Source organism: Bison bison, unplaced genomic scaffold (genome assembly GCF_000754665.1).
Source record: "Bison bison bison isolate TAMUID 2011002044 unplaced genomic scaffold, Bison_UMD1.0 scf7180017864144, whole genome shotgun sequence".
Taxonomy (NCBI): domain Eukaryota; kingdom Metazoa; phylum Chordata; class Mammalia; order Artiodactyla; family Bovidae; genus Bison; species Bison bison.
In genome coordinates, this window is record NW_011494716.1 from 5,732,425 (window position 1) to 5,747,669 (window position 15,245).

Below are 15,245 nucleotides of genomic sequence, written 5' to 3' on the forward strand. Positions count from 1 at the left end.
GGCCGCCTGAGCGCCGTGGTGAGAGGCTCGGGTGTGACTTCGGGCTGCGGCCGGCGGCTGGTAAGCCCTTTGGAAGAGCGGCGGCACGGGGAAGGATGCATGGGATCTCTTGGCACCTGACCTTGAAGCGCGGGCTCCCCCACGGATTTGAAGCCTGGGTCCCCAGTCAGCCTCAGTTTCCCTAAGCGAGGAGGTAGAGGGGAGGAGTCCATGCCTGCCTGTAGGTTTCCGTTTGGGGTCCAGGCAGCCCCCTGGGTTTCGGATTAGGAAGGGACGACGATGCTGGAGCTGTGACTCCTGATTGAGAGGGCATGCGTAGCCCGTCGGCTGGAGTCCTCGGAGGCGGCATGGCAGAGGGAACGAAGAGCCCCAAGGACCGAGGACCCTGGAGCCCCCGACTCTGACCCCCGCCGTGGCCGGGGCCAAGTCTCAGGCCCCCAGCCCTGGGCCTCGGCTCCGGAATCGCGCCCAGTTCCCTGTCATTAATGACCCTGTGACACCTGGCAGAGAGAGAGCCTGGATGGCAAGCAGGTGGTTCAACCCCCCAGATCCCGGCAAACTGCTTTTAACGGGCAGCCCTGGCAGGGTTAGGATGACAGCGTCGGCGTCTGGCCCCCATAGCCTAGCAGAACCAAGGACACGTGTCAGCAACTCCTGTGAGATGAATCTACAGTACGAAGGAGGGGGCGGAGGGCCCATCTGCATTTAGGTGTCCTTTCCTCCTCCCCAGTCAGGAGAGGGGACTGAAGCCTATCCAGCCTCAGAATTCCCAGACCGACCGTGAGTCAGCTGTTCCTAAGTAGAGAAACTGATTATTGCCTTTTCCCATCTTCCAGCACATCCTTTAATAATTACTCTTATCAATGCTATAACGATGAAAGTGAAAGTGTGAGTTACTCAGTCCTGTCTGACTCTGCAACCCCATGGACCATAGCCCCACCAGGTCCCTCTGTCCATAGATTTCTCCAGGCAAGAATACTGGAGTGGGTAGCCATTCCCTTCTCCAGGGGATCTTCCCGACCCAGGGATCAAACCCTCCTCTCCTCTCTCCCCTGCACTGGCAGGCGAGTTCTTTAACCAGCTGATGCACCGGGGAAGTTGAGCACTTACTATGTATTGAACCCTGAAAGTGATCGTTGTCTCATTTAATGCTCACGTAGACCCTGAGACGGGTCTAAGGTGCCCCTGTAATTCCCAGAGATCTGGTTCTAGGAAAAGCCGCTTAAAGGGAATCCCCTTTACCTAGTACTCCATTGTAGAGTGTGTTTCCTGGAAGGCTGGGGCAGGTTGGATTTCAAAATAGAAATTTCAAGCAGTCTAGATCATACCACTTGAACGCGCCCGATCTCATCTGATCTCAGAAGCTAAGCAGGATCGAGCCTGGTTAGTACTTGGACGGGAGAAATTTCAACTGCAGGTTAAGAATACAAGCTTATTTTTTTGTCTGTTTTTAAAAGTATTGGTGTATAACTGCAGTGTTAAATCTTTCAGTCCTCAGGGAGCCAAATCTGCCTTTAAAACGATTGGTCATGGTTGGTCTACACTGTGTTTAGACTGGATCTTCTTCGTGGATCCATCCTAATTTTTCCAGTCCTCATTGTTTGAGGACTTTTGCCTGTGAGGCAACAACCCTCCCCACCCACCCACCCACCCCCAGCATTTCTCCTCCATCACTTTCATTGACACCATGAAATCTTCCATCCATTTATCAGATTCACAGCTTCAGCTCATAACCCACTTACTTTGTGCTGGTTTGTCGCATCAGATAGAAAAGCCAGCGTGGAGTGACTCTTTTATAGAAAACATTTGTGTTGGTACTTCTGCTTCCCCGTGGCAAGTGCATAAATGTAGGAACTCCAGTTATGTGGACTCAGATTATAGACTGTGGCTTATGACGATCCCATTTTCCGATTGAAGGAATGGAGGCTCAAGAGGTTTCGTGACATTCGTGTTGCACACCGCTAGTGCACACATCTACCCAGATAGGAGGGTCCGGGGGGGTGGGGGTGAGGGATTGTGGCAGGTTTGTGTCAAAAACACCTGAAACCAACCCCATGACAAGAAAATTGTGGGGTTTATTAACAATTGCTGTGCACCAAGGACTCTGCTCAGTGCTTGACACACAGCCTCCACATCCTGCTGCCCCCCAGCCCTGCGAGCTGAGACTATAGCTGAAGAAACCAGTCCAGAGAGGTGAAGTAATTTTCTCAGGGTCAGTGAGGAGGTTGGAGACCAGATTTAGTACCCACTCCACCTAGCATCACAGCCCTAGGCTCTGTCCACATGCTGCTGCTGTTTGATGGTTTTTGATGAGGTGGAACATTTGGATGGAGGAAGAGCCTTCCTGTTTTTCTTTTATTTTTTTGGCCATGCCTAATGGCATGTGGGATCTTAGTTCCCTGACCAGGGATCAAACTCACCCCCTGCATTAGAAGTGCAGAGTCTTAACCTCTGGACTGCCAGGGAAGTCCCAAGCCTTCCTGTTTTGTTTTGTTTTTCCCACATTTTAGAAAAGTTTATTTTTGTGTGTGTATGTTGGTTTCTGTCAAACATCAGCATGAATAAGCCACAGGTATACTTATGTCCCCTCCCTCTTGACTCTCCCTCCACCTCCCTCCCCATCCCACCCATCTAGGTTGATACCGAGCCCCGGTTTGAGTTCCCTGAGTCATACAGCAAATTCCCATCGGCTCTCTGTTTTACATATGGTGATGTCACCCTTTCCTTCCTCCCCTACGCGCCGCCCGCCCCACCATGTCCAGAAGTCTGTTCTCTATGTCTGTGTCTTCATTGCTGCCCTGAAAATAATTTCATCAGTACCATCTTTCTAGATTCCATATATATACGTTAGTATACAATATTTTTTTTCTGACTTACTTCACTCTGTATAATAGGCTCTAGGTTCATCCACCTCATTAGAACTGACTCACGTGTTTATTTTTATGGCTGAGTAGTACTCCATTGGCTATATGTACCACAGCTTCTTTATCCATTCGTCTGTCGCTGGCCACCCAGGGTGCTTCCGTGTCCTGGCTACTGTAAATGGTGCTGCAGTGAACATTGGGTGCGGGTGTCCTTTTCAGTTTTGGTTTCCTCTGTGTGTGTGCCCAGGGGTGGGATTGCTGGGTCATCTGGTGGTTTTATTTCTAGTTTTTTAAGGAATCTCCAAACTGTCTTCCATAGTCCAGGCCTTCCTGTTTTTAACCACTTTGCCTCCAGCATGAATTTCCAAATTTTAGTTATTGCTGGGTCACCTTCATAATTTTTCAAAACCTATATATCACCTGTACAATGATTCCTTTAGTTGGTTTTGCTTTAAATCCACTAACTTTTTTCAAAGTTTAAAAAGACGATTTTAAAACAAATGATATGTGGGCAGCTGGAGTCAATTTCTAGGAAGAAAAAAGATTATAGGAAAAAAACTACTAAATGTGATGTGTAAATTGTGATTAAATACTGCTTTAGGAAAAACTAGCTACCAAAGACAATTGTCTCATGGAGAAAATGGACTGTGAACTGGGTTTTAAATGATATAAAGGAATCCTTAGTTATCTTAGGTCTGCTAATGGTCTTTTGGTTAGATAGGAGCACATTTTTACAAGACAGACATGCTGAAGAATTATTTAGAGTTAAAATATCATGATGTCTGGAAGGTGCTCAGTTCAGGGGAGAAAAAAAAACCTAGATTGATTGATCACATATGACAGTGTGAATGATCATTGAATCTAAACAGTGGGTATATGGCTGTTTATTACACTGTGCCCTCAACTTGCTAGTATTTGAAATTCTTCATAACGAAAAGGTTGGAAAAAATAAAAAGGGTAGGAAAACTGTTTTCAGTATAAATGGAAATTTGGATCCTTTGCCATAAATAAAAGGTTACTATGAAAGTCAACAGAGTGCAAGACAGAGTAACAGTTCTGTTTATTATCTTGCCAGGGCTCTGAGACTTTGACCTGCAGGATTATGAGAGGACTAAAAAGAGAAGCCTTTCTTCCAGGGTGACCGGGAGCGCTCTGCCCCCTGGGTGGGTCGTTCACCCTGCTCCCCGCCGGGAGCTGCTGTCTGAGGACTTGCTCTCGCCCTTCAGGTGCTGCCGTCCATGGTCACTGTGGAGCCCGGGCCATGGTCACTGGCGCCCGCGCTGGCCATGGACGAGATCACCTTCAGAAGTGACACTGTGCTGTCAGACGTCCACCTGTACACCCCGAACCAGAGGCGCCTCATGGTGCGGCTGAACGGCATGGGGCAGCCGGGTAAGGAGCCCACTGTGTTTTCTGCGTCCTCACAGAAAGGACGGGGAGGACTGGCTTGTCTGACTCGCCCTCGCACCACTTCTTCGGAGCCCCTATCTCACAGAGCAAGCCCCTCAGCTTTCCTGAGCACCTGCCTTGTGCCACGCCTGATGCAATGCTGGGAAAGTGGAAGGAATGGGCTGAACTCTGCCCTCAAGAGCCCACGGACCAGTCGGGGAGAGGTGGCCCTCTACCAGGCTGGCTTCACCTACCAGGGCTCCCTGGTTTTCTTCCCACACACCCTCCCCTACTCCTCTAGCCCAAGGGATCTTTTCTTTCTTTCTTTTTAATATTTAATTATTTGGCTGCGCCAGGTCTAAGTTGCAGCACACAGATTCTTTGCTATTCTGTGCCATATGTGGGATCTAGTTCCCTGACCAGGGATGGAACCGGGACCCTCTGCACTCAGAGTGCAGAATCTTAGCCTCTGGATCACCGAGGAAGTGCCCCAGGGGATCTTTTGAGAAATGCAGATCACACCACCGCCCAGATTCAGACCCTCCGGTGGCTTCCCGTGCTCTCAGAATGAAGCCAGAGTCCTCACCTTGACCTTTGAGGCCTGGCCCGAACCCTGCTCGAGTGCCCACACCTCCCTCTCCCACCATCAGTGCCCAGCAGCCACTTCCAGGTCCTTTCTGTCCCTCACACCAGGCACACACCTTCCTCTCTGAGCACCTTTGCGCCTGCTCTTCACTCTACCCAGAACATGCTCCCTTCCCAGGACCTCCCTGGCCACCGTCCCCAGCTCCTGTCTCCCTGTGTTTGCTTATTGCTCTGTCACAATCAGTCACTCTCCCTTTCCCTCGTGTCCCTGTTTGGATTCCAGGATTCAGGAAACTGACTCAGGACAGATGAGCTACTTGCCCCGGGGGTCAGACAGCAGGGGCGGGGAGGACTGGCCCAGGACTGCCCACTCAAGTCCTGGCACCCCCTCCCTCCAGCCTGGCACAATACTCTTACCGAAACCTGTTCTGGTGACTCTCTGGGCCCCAGGTCGTGAGGGCCCCGGCATCCATGTCCCAGCCTGCAGACCTCAAGGCCAGACAGTACGGCAAGGAGGGCAGTGGCCCAGGGGTCGGGGAGACTGGATTTGGATCCTGCTTCAGCCATACCCACAGCTGTGTGACCTTGGTCAGCTCACGTAGCCTCTGAGCCTCAGTTTCCATGTCTGTAAACAGAGCTCCACTGTTGTGTTCACAGCAGTCTGTAAAGTGGAGCACCACTGTTGTGTCCGCTGCTGTGCGGAGTCAATGACAGCATGTGAACTGAGTGCCTGCAGCGTAGATCAGAATGCGGCTGCTCTGAAGGCCACAGCTTCACAGCCGAGTCACACGGGCCTTTTCTGCTGCCATCATGATGTCTCCACCTGGCGTGAACATAGTTCCCTCTGCTGTGCAGTAGGACCTTATTTGTCTCCTCCCCTCTCCCCCAGCCCAGCCTTTAAAACTCTTTCCAGGTGGAAATTGAGGAAAGGAAATACAAAAAGAGACAGTGAAGAAATATTCTACTTGTGTGTTTCACTTTCAGTCTTCCTGTCCCAGTTCAAGCTTCTATGGGACCGAGACTCTCAGACTGACTCAGGGGCCGAGGGTGGCGATCACACAGAGGGGACCCCTCCTGCCGGCACCATCTGCAGCCGCGTGGGGGCCTCCTTCCAGGCGGGGGCCAGCACCACCACCCCAGAGGGGCTGGCAGCTCAGCTGGACGAGGATGGGGACTTGGACGTCGTGAGAAGACCCTGGGCTGCCTCCGCCTCGGAGCCACCGGGGCCTCCGAGAGACAAGGTACATCCCACGATTCTAACGCAGGAGGAAGACGATGTCCTGGGAGATGAAGCCCTAGAGAGCAGCCCCTACAATGTCATCAAAATAGGTAAATAAAGGGCCGCTCACTTGCCGCCAGGGCAGCGCCACAGTGGGGCAGGCACACGGCCCTCTGAGTGTGGGCCGGGTCAGTGGGACCCGAGCGCAGACACTGAAGCCCGCTGGGGAGCATGCCAAAACCTGGTCTGATCCCCCTCTTACTCCAGGCTCCTCAGGGGCCCCCATTGCCCTCTGGACACAGTCCGTGTGCTCAGCTTAGCTCTGCCCACCTCCCCAGCCTCAGCTCCCACCACCGCCCACCCTGTCACCTTCCCTGCACTTCCTCACCTGCGCGCCTCTGTTCAAGCGAACCGCCATCCTGGAGGGCCTGCCCCTCCCCTGCTTCCCTGGCTGACACGTTCCCGGTTGTCGGAGTCCGAGTCCCAGCTCGGCAGTCAGTTGTTCCAGAAGCCTGCTGCCGCCTCTGCCACCTGCATCAGCATTCTGTGCCCACTCGGCTGCCTGGCTATGGGTCGGGGTTGTCAGTGAACGACTGGGCCAGCGGGGCCAGGCAGCAGGGAGCCCTGGCAGATTGCAGAGCCAGATCGGAGCAGAGGAAGATGAAGAGGGAAGTAGGTCCGTAGTCCACCTGGAGGAGCAGGTGGGCTGATCAGATAGCCCCAGGGGTGGGAACTAGAAGCTGGGGGCCAGTGCAGATACAGCGGCAGCATAGGCGGGGCGGAAGGGGGTCTCAGCGGGCCCTCAGGCAGGGCCAGAGCATCCACACCTGCCCGGGGTCTGGGCAGAGGGCATTGGCGGAGCGGGGATTTTGATTTCTGGAAATGCCAGGAGTGGAAAGCGGCCGGGACAGGAAGTAAGCCAGTAGTTTGAGGCACCTGTTGTGTCTTGATGTCCACCTTCATCACCTCTTCGTGGGCTTCACAGCCCCTCCAGGGCGTGGGTCAGATGAGGAAGTGACAGGCTCAAGGCCGTGCAGTTTGGGGCCAGTAAGGAAGGTTCTGAACCCATGTGGACCGTCTCCACAGGCAGGGCTCCGGCCACCCCAGCCCTCCTCTTCTACGGGGAGGAGCTCTGATTTGAATCTGTTCATTGAGATCCAGAGTCCAGATGGTGCCTGAGGTCCCAGGTAAAGGCCTCCCTCGATACTGGCCCAGGTCGGGGGCCTGGGATCTACTGGACTTTCTCAAAAACCCTAATAGAACAGCCACTCTGATTGATGGCAGCCCGGTCAGCGGCCCAGCAGACAGTGAGCGAGTGCCTGCAGGTCCCTGGCCGGCTGGGTCTGGATCCCCCGGTGGGGACCCTTCTCTGTCTTCTGTGGAATATCTCTAGTCCCTGTGGCCTTCCCAGGGATGAGTATTCGCATTTCACACAGGAGGGAACTGAGGCTCAGGTTGAGGAACTTGCCCAGGTCACACAGCTAATCAGTGACAGAGCCTTGACTCACACCGGTTGTGTCCAACACCACCGCCTATGTTCCCTACCCACGTCGTGTGATCAGAACATTGGAAAGTTCTGTTGTCAAAAATCTAACATTACTCGTGGACCAGCTAGGAATTCACAGACACAAGGTTCCTAGTAAATTATGAGCATTCCCCCCATTTTATAGATAAAGAACTGGAACCCAAAGAGAATGCAGAAGAGGCAGGGCTGGAACTTGGGCTGTCGGATCTCGAGTCACTTGCCTTTTCCATTGTCCTATGACTCAGACAAGTACTTTAACCTCAGAGCTGTTTCCTCTTCTGTGAAATGGGTATAATCTCCCCTGGCTGTAAGGAACAGAGGGAGCTGGCCCACATAGAGCTCTTAGCACAGTGCCTGGCGCATAGTAGGTGCTCAATAAACATGCACTGCCATCAGCTTTCATTCCTGGGGACCAATCCGAGCGCGGAGGAGGGAGGCTGAGGAGGAGAGTCTGGGTTCCCACAAGTCTGGAGACTGTCCTGCTGGCCGGGAACCCCTCAGACACTGAGACTATTTGCCTCACCCCCTTTGCTAGCCCTGGGGTTTCTCATGGGGCTTCCTGGGTGGCTCAGTGGAAAGAATCTGCCTGCCAATGCAGGAGACTCGAGTTTGATCCCTGGGTCAGGAAGATCCCCTGGAGGAGGAAATGGCACCCTACTCCAGTATTCTTGCCTGGAAAATCCCATGGACAGAGGAGCCTGGCAGGCAACAGTCCATGGGGTCACAAAGATTTGGACACAGCTGAGGGACTGAGCACACATGAAAGTTCCTCGGGCTGGGCTTTTATGCTCTTACGAGGCCACTGGCATTGTTAAGTATAAACTGGCTTTCCCGTGAAGCAGGAGCTCCCCACCCTTGACCCTGGTTAGGGAGGCCTTTGAGCCCACAAATGAGGTGATATTATTTCTGCATCTTGTGAAGGAGCAAACCATGGCTCTGGTGCTGAGAAGGTCGGTGATTCGTGCCACCAGCCAGATCCGTGACCAAGCCTGGGTCACCCTCAGGTCTGTGAGCTCAGTCCACGTTCTCCCTCAAGGGAAGCCAAGCACCCCTTAAATGCAGCAGGAGGCAAAACTTAAGTCCACGGGACCTCTGGGAGAAAAGACCAGGCTCAGACTACCGAGATCCCCGTGAGAGGGTGCCCCTGGCTTGGCCAAGCAGACTGGAAGGAGGCAAAGAAAGATGGGATGAGCCCCCTCTGTGGGGGGACCCGAGTCACGGCAGGGACAGTGGGCCAGGGACCATACAGGGGCCACAGAGACTGGGGAGGAGGTGGGGTGGGGACTTTGGACTGAAGGTCCAAGGCAGCTGGAGAAGAGAGCCCCCCAGGAAGGCCCCTTCTCACACACACACCCCTTCAGCCTCGCTGTTTCTTCTCCCACCCTTGCTTCCTGCTCCTGGTTTGATGTGAGTCAAGCTGCCCTGCTGTGCACGTGTCCTGGTATTTGATTTGCTGGCCGTCACCATCTCGCTTCAAGACTCAAGAGCCGGTTCTCCTCTAACAGGAAAAATGTTTGCCTTCACTCTTTCTTCTTGATCTCATAGTTCTGTGCCCCATCCCGACCCTGGTAACCAGCACTAGATTGTGTTCTGCATTTGAATATACTTCAAGTGGAGTGTGGGATGTGTGTTTGTGGTTAAGTTGGGCCGAGTCCTCTTGTGACTGGTATGTGCAGGCTTCAGTGATCTGAAGGAGAGGAATGCTCATCCCGCCCTGGAGGCTAGCGGATGGCCGCGTGGCCTGTGTTTCTGCTGCTGTTTAGAACACCCGCCTTCAGCCCCGTCCCACCGTGTCGGCCACCTCCCCCGCACCCCATCTGTGTTCTGTCCATCCCTGTTTTCACGGTGGCCCTTTCTCTCTTGGTTTCCGCCCCCTCCAGAGCACACCATGGCCACCCCCCTGGAGGATGTTGGCAAGCAGGTGGGTAGGTCCCGTCCACTCCCCGTGGCCCTGCAGGGTCTCTTGATTGCCTCCAGTCACCCACCGTTCCTGCCCCCCTCTCCCCTCCAGGTGTGGCGGGGTGCCCTGCTCCTGGCAGACTACATCCTGTTCCAGCGAGACCTCTTCCAGGGTCGCACGGTGCTGGAGCTCGGGGCGGGCACTGGGCTGGCCAGCATCATCGCAGCCACTGTGGCACAGACCGTGTATTGTACAGGTAATGCCCCGCCATCCCAGGCTGGGGGAGCGTTCTCCTCACAAAGGGTGTGCTGACTGGGTACAAAAGGGAGGGAGGGAGACTGGGAATCCGACCTTGGCAGTTCTTGATTCTGCCCTCCTCCTGGGCTGGTTTTCTCCACCCTCCACTGTTTTCCCAGCAATCCCACGGTGCAGGACCAGCAGCTTGGCTGGTACCTGTGCTCACACCCCCTCAAGAGAGTAAACACCTCAGGAAATCAGGAAGAATGTGCCTCTAATAAGGCTTAAAGATGGGCTTCCCAGGTGGCACTAGTGGTAAAGAACCCGCCTGCCAACACGGGAGACATGAGAGACACAGGTTCAGTCCCTGGGTCGGGAAGAGCCCCTGGAGGAGAGACCGGCAACCCACTCCAGTATTCTTTCCTAGAGAGTCCCCATGGACAGAGGAGCCTGGTGGGCTGCAGTTGCAGAGTTGGACATGAATGAAGTGACTTAGTATAAGGCTTCAATTCAGTTCAGTCGCTCAGTCCTGTCCAACTCTTTGCGACCCCATGAACCGCAGCGCGCCAGGCCTCCCTGTCCATCACCAACTCCCAGAGCTTACCCAAACTCATGTCCATTGAGTCGGTGATGCATCCGTCTCATCCTCTGTTGTCCCCTTCTCCTGCCCTCAATCTTTCCCAGCATCAGGGTTTTTTCAAATTAGTCAGCTCTTCACGTCAGGTGGCCAAAGTATTGGAGTTTCAGCTTCAACATCAGCCTTCCAATGAACACTCAGAACTGATCTCCTTTAGGATGGACTGGTTGGATCTCCTTGCAGTCCAAGGGACTCTCAAGAGTCTTCCTGCAACACCACATGCTTAAAGACAGTTGAGTATTTTTTTCCTGATTATGGAAGTCTTGCCTACTCTCTATGGAAAATTTGTAGAATAGCAAATAAATTTCCTCATAATGTCACAATCCCCAGATAGTGTCAACAGTGTGCAGGTCACTGCATGCCAGACATGGGAAACCTGGGGTGAATGAAGCAGATCAAGTCACTGTACGCGGGAAGCTTCGGAGTCTATTTTTTAACTGTGTCAATTATTTTTTACAATCTTTTCCTTTGTGTGTACATGTTCCCAAATAATTTAGATCAAACTATATATATTCAGTGCTTTATCCTGTCAAAAATGTCAGAAAATAGAAAGCACATTTTCCGTCGTCATTAAAGGGAAAAAGGGAAATTGAAATCACTCAGTCGTGTCCGACTCTGCGACCCCATGGACTGTAGCCTACAGGGCTCCTCCGTCCATGGGATTTTCCGGGCAAAGGTGCTAGAGTGGGGTGCCATTTCCTTCTCTAGAGGATCTTCCTGACCTAGGGATTGAACCCAAGTCTACCTGCATTGCAGGCAGACGTTTTACCCTCTGAGCCACTAGGGAAGCTCCTGAGTTACTTATAAATAACTTTTAATGACTGATTCATATCAATGTATGGCCAAAACCACTACAATATTGTAAAGAAATTAGCCTCCAATTTAAATAAATAAATTAATTTTTAAAAATTAACTTTTAATGATCAAACAGTATTTCATCTCTTTTCTCTCTTTTTTTTTTTAAACCACTCTCCTATTGCTAGACGTTTGGCTGTTTTCATTTGGTATGGTGTTTTTTGGGGTTTTTTTGTTTTTTTGCTTTTCTTTTGCACTGCAACCAATACCTTTTTGCATCTTCGGTTGATAATCCTTAAACCAGATTCTTAGAAGTGAGTGGGACCTTTCTTAAGCTTTTGATGTAAGTGTGTTAGTCACTCAGTCGTGTCTGACTCTGCCACCCCATGGACTATAGCCTACCAGGCTTCTCTGTCCATGGGATTCTCCAGACAAGAATATTGGAGTGGGTTGCCGTGCCCTCTTCCGGGGGATCTTCCCAACCTAGGGATCAAACCTGGGTCTCCTGCATTGCAAGCAGATTCTTTACCGTCTGAGCCACCAGGGAAGCCTGTACTTACTGTACTTAATGATTGCTTTTTAAAAGTTCTATTTTGAATTAATACTAGATTCATACAAAAGTTGCTAGAACAGGACAGGAAGTGCCAGGCATCCTCCGCCCAACTCCCACCATGATAACATCAGGGATCACACCCACAAACTGACCCAGGGCAGTACTACCAGCTACGCTCCGGACTTGGCCAGCGTGCTTTCTCAGGGACAGTCTACCAGTTTATAAGAAAGTAGGATCTCAGCAGGCGATTATTATTAATGTTATTATTTTTTAACTCTTTAATAGCCGCTAGGCAGAAAGTGGTGTCTGCTGACACGCTTTGTGTTTCATCAAATTCTTAGTTTATGTTCCCGTGGCGTCCGTCTTTTGCGTCTGGGCTGAGGAAGGGGAAGCCTGGGTGGCAGTTGTCCTGCTCAGATACCCTGCATCAGCTACTGGTCAGGAGTCTGCAGCAAGGCCACTCTGTGGCTCCTTGACAATTGGGTGTAAATGGCCAGTGAACTTCAGAGTCAAGCCACCAAGCAGTGCCCGAGGGCTATACTCACGCCTGGAGCCTAACACCAGCATCTCATCTCTTAGTAGTTATCTTCCCCTTGAGAGGGTGTGCATGCAGGCAGCATATTGCAGTTAGTAAGGCCTTTTCTTGAGCGCCGGCACCTGCAAGCTCACCACGACACCAGGGAGCCTGTCACCATCCCCTCTTTCCAAATGGGAGGGGCTGAGGTCAGGTGGCTGGCCCTGGTCACCCGGGGAGTCGCCTTGGGGCCGACTGAGGGGTGGAGGGCAGAGGCAGCTCCAGGGCTCTGGGTCTCCCTCCCCCACTCAGCCAGCACTGCCCCTCTCGAATCTGCTTGGCACGTTAGAATCCCACAGCAGATGTTCTGACAAAAGTGCCATAAAGGCTTAAAAACTGCTGACCCAGTCCTGTGCTGCCAGGCACATGCCTCAGTGTTCTCTGCTCCCAGAGCCCCAGGAGCAGGGACAGGGCATCCTGTGACCCCACCCCCACCACCCCGGGGCTCTGCATGGTCCCTGGGTTGAGACAGTGGTCCAGGCCCAGGCAGGTCTGGGGCGGGGACAGCGGGGGGTGCTCTGTGGTTGCAGGAAGCCCAGGAAAAAGAGTCACAAGGCTTTGGGTGCCCTCCACATGCTCAGTCTCCTGATTGAAAGTTAATTTTGGCAAAGCACTGCCCTGGCCCCCATCCAGGGCTCACTGAGCTACAACTCAGTTCTGCTCATGTGGCAGGAAGCCTTGCCTGGTCAGAGCAGCAGGCGGGTGGGGAGACGCGATGGTGGCAACAGTGAGTTGGGCCCTGCGGTGTGGCCATCAGCCCGCTGATTGTGCTGTGTCCCCGCCAGTCACATCCAGACGCCCTCCTGGCTCATCCGTCTTCTGGGGCATCAAAGAGCAAGCCTCGATTTGGAGTCAGAGACGCTTGGGTTCAGACTTTCCTGATGGTCTAAGGATCCACTAAGGATCCTGCCAGTGCAGGGGACACGGGTTCAATCCCTGGTCCGGGAGGATCCCACGTGCCGCAGAGCAGCTAAGCCCCAGGCACCACAGCTACTGAGCCTGTGCTCTAGAGATACTTGGGTTCAACTCCCAGGTCTGGTTCCACCCAACCACATGACTCTGCCCCGGCCACTTTGTCTGTGACGGGACTGTGACGCCAGCTCAGAGTCATTAGAAAGGTCAAGGGTGGACTCGGGTGTGCGTGTTTCATGAGCTCTGAAGATGCTGGGAGCTCTCATTCCTCCTTTCTGGAATGCAGAGTCTGCCCCACGAGGACAATCTTCTCTAAGGAAGAGATCATGAGAAGGAGCCTTAAGGTGAACATACTTCATTTTGGCATAAAACACATGGGAGGAACGTTGGTTTTCGTTTTGCATGTCTCTGCTGCCGGGCCGTGGACAGGAGCTCTCTGCAGGCCAGAGCACGGAGGTGAAGGGCTGTCGCGGCCGGCGCTTCATGGCTGCCCTCTGTCTCCCCAGATGTCGGTGCAGACCTCTTGGCCATGTGCCAGCGAAACATCGCCCTCAACAGCCACCTGCTCGCTTCTGGAGGTGAGGCCTGGTGGGTCCCCGCCCCGGAGAGGAGCTCCCCTGTCTGGCAGGTGGGACAGACATCCAGAACCGGGGCACCGGGAGGCAGGGTTCTGCCCGCACCCGTGGACGCCCCAGACAGTGGAGGGAGCGGACGTCCTGGCCTTGTGTCCCTGCAGGTGTGCGATGGCTCTGTCCTTCCTCCTCTCTGCCCACGCCTCCGCTGTGGCCCACCTCCGCCCTCTCTTCCCCGCAGGCCACGGGGCCCCCGTCAGGTCTCCCCAGCTCCTTGTCTGACCACTTCCCTCCCCGCTGAGCATCTTCCAGGGGCAAAGTCTGAGCTCCTCTGGCTCCAGACCCCCTGCTCTGGGCCAGCCAGCTCCTGCCCCCTCTCCTGACAGCACACCGTCCAGCCCTGCGCCCAGTGAGCCACAGACTCTGCCCTGGGTGCCCCCAGCCCCATCGGCCTGACCACCCGAAAGAGTAAGCTGCTGATGAGGCACACCCCTCCCTCACACAGCCGGGGGGATTTACCAGACTCGGACAGGGTCAGCCGGTCCCACAGGCTTCAGACCCTTCAGAGATTGCCCATTGCTCTTGGAGCAGAGACCCAGCTCCTTTGCTCTTCTGGATCCTGTGGGGTCTGGTTGCTGCCCATTGGCAGTCCCTACCCTACCTCCACTCCAGACATCCTGGCCTGGCTGGAGACTTGGTGCCCTCGGGGCCTTTGGCTCTTTCCTCCTGTCTGTTTCCCTTCCCTCTGCCTCCTGTCAGTTCCTAATCAGGCTCAGGCCTCCAACAAGGTCACAGTCCCCTCACAGACGCCCCTTTTCACCCTGAGCCATTGTGTTTGGACATCTGTTCGTGTGACTAGTTGATAGGCATCTGCCATCCCACTAGAGCTCCCACCCCTGAGGGCAGGGCCCCATCTATGGTGGACCCTCTGTGTCATGTTTGCTGAGCACCCAGGGCAGAGCAGGCCTGGAAGGGAGGAGCATGCATAAAACACCTCCTTCTGGAAGCCCTCCCTGACGCCCCGTCCACACGAGAGCCCCTCTCCTCCCTTGTACCTGGCACGTCCTTTTCATATCAGCGTCTGCTACCTGCCGGTCTCCTGGGACAGGAACGTGCCTCGTGAGACTGCTCCCTGGGCCAGCACCAGGCCTGACGCTTAACATGAAAAGCGCAGGATGGGGGACTTCCCTGATGGTCCAGTGGTTACTGCTCCACGCTTCTGCTGCTGGGGCCCCAAGTTCAGTCCTCGGTCAGGAAACCAAAATCCCGCAAGCCACACAGCATGACCAAAAAAAAAAAAAAATAGTGGGACGGGTGTATCGTGACGTGAAGTGTGAGGTTCATCTTCCCTAACTTTGCGCAGAGTTTGGGGGATTCCACTCACGTTTGTTTTGCAGGCGGTGTGATTAAGGTCAAGGAACTGGACTGGCTGAGAGACGACCTCTGCACAGGTGCATGGCCTCCTCGCTCAGGCCCCCGTTCA

General features: G+C 53.7%; 1 protein-coding gene across 2 annotated transcripts in view; it reads left to right on the forward strand.

The window, feature by feature from the left end:
- Positions 1-6: 6 nt before the first annotated feature.
- METTL22 (methyltransferase like 22) overlaps positions 7-15,245 on the forward strand; it is an 18,822-nt gene continuing 3,583 nt past the window's right edge. The window contains exons 1-7 of one of the 2 annotated variants that reach the window (XM_010840451.1): positions 7-60; positions 4,091-4,256; positions 5,823-6,167; positions 9,463-9,503; positions 9,594-9,738; positions 13,697-13,768; positions 15,160-15,213. In XM_010840451.1, coding sequence (XP_010838753.1) covers positions 4,103-4,256; positions 5,823-6,167; positions 9,463-9,503; positions 9,594-9,738; positions 13,697-13,768; positions 15,160-15,213 — 811 coding nt within the window. In that variant the 5' untranslated portion in view covers positions 7-60; positions 4,091-4,102. The remainder of the gene's footprint in view (positions 61-4,090; positions 4,257-5,822; positions 6,168-9,462; positions 9,504-9,593; positions 9,739-13,696; positions 13,769-15,159; positions 15,214-15,245) is intronic. The other variant, XM_010840452.1, reaches the window with a different exon arrangement.